Source organism: Budorcas taxicolor, chromosome 21 (genome assembly GCF_023091745.1).
Source record: "Budorcas taxicolor isolate Tak-1 chromosome 21, Takin1.1, whole genome shotgun sequence".
Classification (NCBI taxonomy): domain Eukaryota; kingdom Metazoa; phylum Chordata; class Mammalia; order Artiodactyla; family Bovidae; genus Budorcas; species Budorcas taxicolor.
Genome location: NC_068930.1, coordinates 73,013,872 through 73,022,634, shown reverse-complemented (window position 1 = coordinate 73,022,634; position 8,763 = coordinate 73,013,872). Strand labels below are relative to the sequence as shown.

Here is an 8,763-nt window from a genome sequence, read left to right as displayed (position 1 = left end):
CTCAGCTGGGCAGAGCCGGGCTGGCAGGAGTCCTGGAAACCCACCCTGGTCAGCCTCCCCCTCCCCGGTACCTTCTGAGCGCCCTCCTGCCCTTCCCTGGGTTGGCACGGCAATAGCCTCCTCTGGGTTCTGAGGAGGCCCGGGCTGAGTCACGGGCCCAGATGGGAACAGGGCAGGGGCTCCCTGCAGGACAGTGGCTCCAGTCCAGGAGGAAGGCTCCTTGAGAGGCAGGCTGGGCCAGGCAGGGGAGGTGCAGGTGCCACCCCCCAGAAGCAAGGACGCGTGCACTAAAGGGTCCAGGCTGGGAAGGCCTCGAAGGCCCAGCAACCAGTCCTCCCGGCACCGGTTCACCCAGCCAGCCTCTGGGGTCCTCTCAGCAAGTGAGGCCCCCGGCCCCTCCCCTCCTGGGTCTGACTCAGCTCTTCCTGGTGGGTGCTATGGCCAGGGACACACATAAGGCCACCTGCCCCGGGCCCGGCAAAGAGGCTCAGGGAAGCACCAGCTTCAGGCCCCTGTGGAATGCCCATGCAGACCGCCCATCAGCCCTGCCATCAGCTCGAGCTGGCTCGGGGTCCTAGAAACCCCAGCGGCCAAGCCTGTCCAGCCACTCGCCCGACTGGGTCCCACTCAGCCGTCCCGAGATCAAGCTGGGCGCCACAGGGTAGGGGTGGGGGTGGCGGGCACGAGACCCCCGCCCAGCCTTGCTCACCACTTGTGAGGGTCCGTCCCACCCAGGGGGAGGCAGGGGTGTACAAACGGGGTGTGGAGGGAGGCGAGAGGCACAGGGTGAAGCAGGGGCAGGGATGGGGACTGCGTCTGGAGCAGGGGGACGAGACCCAGACCCAGAGGGCTGGCGGCCTCAGGGGGCAGCCCTGCACCAGGCGAGAGGCCACGGGCTGCCTCACCAGGTCCCAGCTCGCACTCTGCTCCCCAGGGTGCAGGGTGAGGGCGAGGTAACAATCTGGGAAAAGAGGGTCTCTCAGCCGTACTCAGCCTGCTGCAGCTCCCTGCGCCCAGGAGACATGGCAGGTGGCAGCTGGGACAGGGCTCCCAGAGTGCCCACTGCACACCCGGGTCCCCCTGAAGACCAGCGGCGCTTCCAACTCCCACTAGCTCTGGTGTCCCCAGGAACAAGCACGGCCATCTCCACCTGGGGTGGGCTTTATTACCACTGTCACTGAGACGACAACGTGCACAGGGGGAGACCGTTACAGCAGGCGGGCGCACGCCAGCAAATCCTCCCGCCAAACGCAAAGCGCCAAGGACTGTCCTCCAGGCACACGGAGGACCCCCACCCAGGGGCAGTGGCGCCTGAGGGGCGGGAGGCTGGGCCATCCAGGAGGGCCCCACAGAGCAGGCGCCCCCAGCAAGGTGTCTATCTACACATGCCTCTGCGACACAATCCCACATGGTTAGTGTCTTAAATATATGTGTATGTGTATATATATATATTTTTTTATCTGAACTGTGTCAGTTGTTAAACATAAAACTGACCACTTCTCTGTACATTAACTTCACAGTAACTGTTTGCAGAAGACAATGAATCCAGTGTTGATAACTCAGGACAGGCTGGCTTCCTGCCCCAGGAAAATAAATTTCTTCCCCAGTGGAAACCCCGTGGGGAAAACCAAGGCTGAGGCTTCATCTCCCCACTGCCTGCTGGGGCGGGGGCTCGGGTGCTGGTCCGGCTCGGGCCCCGCCTTTGCTGGACACAGATGCCCACACAGGCAGACTCTCTCTATCACACACGCACACACACTCCCAAGCACACACTCACGCATGGAAATCCGGTCATGGAGCACATTACCCATGAGTGCAGTCCCACCAGCCCTCCGAGAGGTGCAGGGCCGGGAGCCAGGACAATCAGAAGCAGGGTCCCCTTCCCCCGGTTCTCTCTCTGGTCTGCAGGCCAGCTTGCCCACACACCAGGAGGGCTGAGGGCCTGCAGGGGGATGGCCCCCGCCTGCCCACCTGCTGCAAAGGCCAATGGTCTTCTCACTCCAGACCAGGCAGACGAATAAATACGACATCAAGTGTTGTCAGGAGCCGAGCAATAATTTAAAACTTGAACTCGGACCTCAGCACCACTTCCGGTCACAGCAGAGAGAGCCCACGCTCTGGGGAAACCAGGAGTCTGGGCGGCTCTGCCACCTTCAGGACCCCCAGAACCTGGGGTGGCCCCACCTCTGCCCACCCACTGGGACCCGGCAGCGAGACCTGCCCAGGGAGCAGGCAGACGAGGCGGAGTGCCTCCAACCAAGCACAGATGCAGCAGCCTTTTGCGTTTTAGGAGCATCAGCCTCCGCAAGTGGTGTGCGGGGTCCTGTGACCGCTGCCTGGAGGCCACATGCCTTCCCCCCACCCCGCCCCAAGCAAGGCCTGCTTTCACCCAGACTCTCCCCTCCCCCCGCCCCGTAGGGAAAGGAAACTCTGCCCACCTGGCTCTGATCCAAACTGCAGCCTTCGGTCCCCTACAGCACTCTGGCAATGACCAGCAGCTCCAGGGAGACCGCCATCAGGTGGACAGATGACCTTCAGGGTCAGGCCTGCCACTGACCAGGAATGCTCCAGGCGGGGGGCTGCGTTCCCAGCCCCGCTCGGCGGCCCCCTGGGGGCGGCCAAGAGGCATACTGGTGCCTGTGCTCAGGCAGGGGAGTGGCACGGCCCAGCGACCACGCGCCAACATCTGGCAACCTCCAAAGGCTCCTTCTGTATCTAGAGAAATGCTTCCAAGCCCCACTCTCCGCCCTGTGTTGCGGTGTGGGCAGGACCAGAGCTGTGGAGGGCCTGCCTCCCTTCCCAGCACCCGCAGCTCCGCAACCCTCTGCTCCCAGCTGGCTCTGCTGCCACCCGGGTTCCTGCTGGGGCCGCACCCCTGGGACACCAGCTGTGCCCTGAGGGCCCTGCTGGCGCTCACTGTGCCCGGGGCGCCCCGCAGGGGTTCCCACTGCCACCCACCAGGAGTGGTCTGTTCCGTCCGAGCTCCCGTTGGGACTCACACTGACAGCATCTGTGAGCGGGCATCCTTCACCGAGCACAGTGCCAGGCTCACAGGGTGCCCCCGAGCCTGCTCATGGGGTGGTCAGGAAAGCCTGGGAGGAGGGTCAGCTGGCCTCCTCTCGCTGGGGAGCCCGGGCCCTTCGGACCCTTCGGACCCTTCGGACCTTCCTTGGGACAGGCTGGAGAGAGTTCACAGGCTGGACGGAGGAGATCAGTGTCTGGTCAGGGCAGATCCAGGGACAAGAGTGAGTTGGAACGGAGGGCCAAGGCTGGAGGACTGCCCCGGCGGCTCCCAGTCAGCCCAAGTCTGGGGCCATTTTCCCAGGGCAGCAGGGTTCCTTCTGCTGGGCTGGCCCAGCCCTGGGGGCTTCTGCTGAGCTCCAGGCCTCACACTCCCTCGGCCCCTCCGTCGGCCCTTCACACCAGCAGGGACTTGACCAGGCCACAGTGGAACTTGCGGACATGGCGGTAGAGGTCCCCTGACTGCGTGAAGCGGCGCTCGCACCAGCGGCAGGCGTGCGGCTTCTCGCGTGTGTGCACCACGGCGTGGCGGCTCAGGTTGTGCGAATACTGGAAGCTCTTGCCGCACTGCACACACGTGTAGGGCTTCTCGCCCGAGTGCGTGCGCTCGTGCCTCTTCAGCGTGTACGTGCAAGAGAAGGTCTTCCTGCAGAGCGGGCACGTGGGTGCCACCCCGTCGGGCGAGAGCCGCGCGCGGCCGCCGTCCCGCTCGCGGAAGTGGGCGCTGAGGTGTGGCTGTAGCACGTGGGCGCCGGGGAACAGCTTGCCGCACAGCGGGCAGAGGCAGAGGCGCCCGGTCGGCCGCAGGGCGGCCTCCAGCTCCCCCCGCTCCGCCTCGGGCCCCGGCGCCCCCCTGCCCACCCCGCGGACCGGCAGCGGCCCCAAGCCCCCGGCCAGGGGCTCCGCCGCGGGAACACCGGGGGGCCGCAGGGGGCTGTGGGCGCTCCGAGGGCTGCTGCTTCCGTCCTCCCGCTCGGACTCTGAGTCTGGCTCCTCCTTCACCACCGGCTGGGCCCCGGGCTGCTTCTGGCGGCAGGGGGCGGTCTGGAGGGCGCAGGGTGGGCGGACGGGCGGCCGCCTCGGGCCGGGCTTCAGCGACAGGTCCAGGGCCCCGTCTGACTCTCCAGACGCCTGCCAGGGGGGAGGTCCTGGTGCGGGCGGAGGGCGGGTGGCCTTCGGCCCAGCGGGAGGGAGCCTGGCCTTCAGAGAGGCTGGACAGGGCGCGGGGGCCCAGGCAGACAGAGGGCCCGGGGGCCGGCCTGGTGGCTCTGCCCCAGGGGCGGGCGTCTCCGGGGGCAGCGCGCGCTCCTTCTCGCGGAGCCTGTTCTTGCAGACCTTGACGATGTCGTACATGTGCAGGTAGCTGGCGGCGGCCAGGACGTCCTCGACGGGCAGGCTGCGCAGGTCCAGGCGGCCCTCGTACATGAAGTCCAGCAGACGGCCGAAGGCAGGCGCCGTGACGATGTCGCCGTTGAGCCGCACCGTGTCGCGGCTGCCCGCGGGCCGGTCCCTGTAGAAGAGATGGAAGTAGACGCTGCACGCGGCCAGCACAGCGCGGTGGGCCGGGAAGCGCGCGTCGCCCACCAGCACGGTGCAGTCGCACAGGAAGCCCAGCTCACGCTGCTGCCTCAGGCGGCCCAGCAGCCGCCCGCCGTGCTCCGGGAACTCCATGCCGCCGCGGTCATCACCTGGGCACAAACGGGACGCCCGTGAGCGCGCCTGGAGACGCCGCGGCCGCCACTCGCCCCCCAGCCGCCCGACCAGCCCTTCCCGAGTGCGGGCAGCGCGGGGAGAGGGGCGCGGGGCGCCGCGCGCGACTGCCCGCCCGGAGCCTCCCTGGGCACCTGCCCCGAGCAGGAAAAACTCGATCGAAAGTAAACAGGAGCTGCTCCGCCGCGGGGGCGGGTCCCGGGGCGCCAGCGGAGGGAGCCGGAGCCGCGCGAACCTGCGCGCGTCTCCACCCGCGGCGCCCCTCCCCGCGCGGGCGCCCCTGAACTTCACTCTGGGGCGGCAGCCGGCCGCGTCCCCCGACGCCCGAGTCGCCGCGCCGCCGCCGCCGCCCCTGGTCCGCGCCTCCGCGCCGCCTCCAGCTGCCGCTCGGCCCGCCAGATGCCGCCGCCGCCGCCGCGGGGCCCCATTTAAGGCAGCGCGACCGCGGGGAGCGGGCCGGCGGGCGGGGCGGGCAATGCGGGGCGCCCGCCCCTCGCGCTCACCTCCACCGCCCCGAGCTCCTCTCCGGCCGCTGCCCGCGCCGCGCGCCCTCCCCGGTGCCGCCCCTGCGCGTGCGGAGCTGCGGGCAGCGCGCCCCGGCGGGGAGGGCGCGGGGACGGGGAGGGCGCCGGGCGGGGCGCGCTCCAACTTGGCTGGCCCGGCAGCACTCGCCGCTTGCCCCGCCCCGGAGAGAGCGAAACTCGGGGCGGGGGCTGGAGGGGGCGGGCCGAGGCGACTTCCCGGAGCGGCGGAACCGCTGAGGTCACCCACGCCGCCCCTTCTCCGTCCGCCCCGCCCGGCCGGGCCCCGCGCGCCGCCATCCGGGGCGCTGGGGTGGGAGGGGACGCGGGACGCGGCGGGGGAGGGGGCTCTCTCGCGATACTTGCCGCTTCCTCCTCGGGGTCCCCCCCATGGGGTCCCAACTGCGCCCGTCTGTTAAGAGACTCCTTCCGAGGACCAGCTCCTCTCCCAGCCGGCGCCGGCGCCAGTCTCCCGAAGGCGCAGCCGGGTCGCGCCGCCACCTCGCGGGGTGCCCGCCCTGGGATGGAGGAGGGGGCGGGGGTAGTCGTACATATTGAGAAGATGACACCCCCTTTCGTTGAAAGCCTCGTATTGAGTTTAATTTAGCTGGGCCCCTTTTCCAGACGCTTGGGCGGGTTCTCAGCCTTGGTATTCCAAAACTGGGCGCTCTCATCCTCTCAGCACACCCAGCTCGGCCTCTGATGGGAGCCAGGTGCACAGAGCTGTGAGCCTTGGGGACCGTGGCGGTCCCAGAAGGCGTCATGGGGTGAGGGGCCCATGATGGAGAGAGAGGGAACTGCGCCGAAAGCCCAGAGTCGGGCCGCGGGCTGCGAGGGGGGAGGAGGGAGTGCTCAGGGAGAGGTGACGCCCGGAAGGGGCTGAGCTGGCCTTTCAGGAGCAAGGCCACGCGAAGGTGTGAGGGACACCTAGGTCCTGGGTTAAGGAAGAAGCCTGAGAAAAGCAGAGAGCAATGAGCTTGGAGAGGCTGGGACCCCCAGGGCGGGAGGTGACTGTTGGCTGGCAGTCTTTTCCCAACTGCCTTTACAGAGGAGGATGGAGGCGCTGTGGACCGCTGCTCAGCTGTCCCAGCAGCCCCGTTGGTTTAGTGAGGTGCTCTGATTATCACACTGGTTTTGGTTCGGAAGGCGCCAGGGCCACACAGCAGGCAGTCAGTTGTTGAACCAGGATCCAAGTCTGGCAGCGTCTCCTGCATTCTCACCTGTACAGCCCAGAACCCCGGGAGATAGAGGGTGGGCAGGGGTGGGGTTCAGCGCAGGAGTAGAAAGGAGGCCTTGACTAGAAGCGGGGGTGGTGGTGTGGGGTGCTGGATTACAAAGGCAGGACCCCAGCCAGCCGGGTATACAATGGCAAAGAGGCAGCAAGACGGGGTGGGGAGCCCCCCAGCCATGCTCTTGGGAGGCGAGGACCCCTGGGGGGAGTTCCTGGCTGTGAGATGGGGTGTGGGGGTGGGGCTCCAGGGGTCCTATTTAAACTCTGGTGGGCAGAGGCCCTGGGGCCCACCACAGTTAGGACTTCAAGTCTGAGCGAAGGAAAGACACATTCTTATACTAAAATCCATTACTTGTTTATCTGAAATTCAGATTTCACCGGGCAGCTTGCATTTTTATTTCCTAAATTCAGCGGTCTTTGGCTTGGTACCCTGGACCTGCACTGTGCTCAGAGCCAGCGAGAATGCCCTGGCTCCCAGAGCCCGGGCACCCTGGGGACCCTTTCCTGAGGAGGCCAGCCCCTTCCTTCACTTCCACGTCCCGCCCCCACCCCAGCTTGGGCAGCTGATTTCAAGTCAGGTCAGAGTGAACCCAGAGGGGACTGCCTCTCGGAGTCTTGCTCAGAGCCCTGCCTCTACCCCCTTCCAACCTTGGGCATGACTCTTAACCTCTCCATACCTTAATATTCTCATCTGCCAAAGGGGGAGATTAACTGGAGGGCCCAGCACACGGCAAGACCCTGGGGCCTTTCGTGAGCCCTAAGGTTGCGCACACGTCTCCCCAGTCCTGTCTCTGCTCCAGCAGCAGCCCCTGGGAGTGGGCCTTCTTGATCACTCCCACTCAGGTGCCCCCAATCCCACGATCTCCTCTTGGGGCCTCCGCCTTCTCCAAGGAGCTCCCGTGTCACGTGGCCTGGCCACCCCGTGCTCTCCACTGGATCTTTGCTGCTGAGACTTGGCATGGCACAGGCAGGGGGTGTGGTGGTGTCTCTTGACTGAAAGCAGGGTGGAGGTGTCTGTCCAATGCCCACAGGTGCCCCCATCCTGATCCTGACTGCTCTGACGTGCCCACCTGCCCAGCCCGGGCACACAGCTCCCCAGCCAGGCCGGGAGAGAAGGCCCTGGGGTGGGCAGAGTGTCCTGGCCTGCCCTGCCTGGCTGGGGGGACAAAGGGCTCCTTGGGGCCCAGACGGAGATCATGGACACGAAGGGGGTCCACGCGGCAGCAGGGGATGTGGCCAGCGAGAGGCTGGGGGTGTGCTGGGTAGGGGTGGCTAAGGGAGGAGGGACATCGCTCAGGGGAGGGGACAGGGAGAGAGGCCCCTGTGTTTTCCTGGTCCGAAGGTCTCCAGTCTTCCTGGAGTTACATCCTCCTTCGGGCCCGGGAGGGGCCACCCCAGGCCACCTGAGAGGGCACCCGGCAGCCAGCAGGCCTGGCCTGTGGGTCCCCGCTGTGGCTGGCGAGGCCTGAGGCACAGGGATGGCAGGAGGCTGTCGCAACGGTGGGGGCCGAACGTCGCTGGACACAGCCAGCCAGGCGGCCATCTGGCCCGGGAGCTGCCTCAAGGCCCCGCCCTGCAGCTGCTGCGGAGACCAGGCAGCCCGGGCCTCGGGCCCCCGAGTCCTGCCCGAGGGCCGGCAGCTGCAGAAGGTGACAGGGCCGCAAGGACCCTGAGCTCTAGGAGGGGCAGGTGGCCACCCTCCCCGGAGGCTGGTGCAGCAGTTTTTGTGGCCAACATCTGCCTCGGGGGCTCCTGAGCGGCCCCAGCCTCAGCCAGGGCAGCGACATTCGGCTTGGGGGGCAGCGGGCAGGAGGTGTTCTAGAGGAGAGGGGCTCTGCTCACCCTCTGGAGGCCAGAGGAGGGCGCTGGGCCTGCCCGCAGAGGCTCCAGCCGCAGGGCCGGCTCCCAGCTATGCTGCAGGGCAGGGCTGTGGGGCTCACCGCCTGGACCCGGGCCAGGCCGAGGAGGCCTGACCACCACAGAGACACTCCTGGCCGAGACGCTGTCTGTCTCCCGATGACGAGGACGCCTGCGAGTCACCACAGGGCCCAGGAGGGGGCGCCCTCTCGAGGCCCCCAGGGGTTCCCTGCCTTCTCCTTGGCATTGCCAGCCCAGGATGGGGCGTGGGTGCAGAGGAAAGCCCTCCTGGGAGAATGGTGGGCGGGGGTGGGGGGGATGGTCCTAGAGGGGGCCCAAGGGGAGGGTTGGGGGCAGCGAGTGCTTGTCAGGCGCCCAGCAGCCCAGACCGGTCAGGCCTCCCCCCTGGTCCCTGCGGACGAG

At 67.5% G+C, this 8,763-nt stretch overlaps 1 protein-coding gene across 1 annotated transcript; it reads right to left on the bottom strand.

The window, feature by feature from the left end:
* Nucleotides 1-2,839: 2,839 nt before the first annotated feature.
* Nucleotides 2,840-4,692, bottom strand: ZBTB42 (zinc finger and BTB domain containing 42). Its single transcript, XM_052660032.1, has one exon. It carries the CDS (start codon nt 4,690-4,692, stop codon nt 3,418-3,420), a length of 1,275 nt encoding a protein of 424 aa, XP_052515992.1. The 3' UTR covers nt 2,840-3,417.
* Between the last annotated feature and the right edge of the window lie 4,071 nt (nt 4,693-8,763).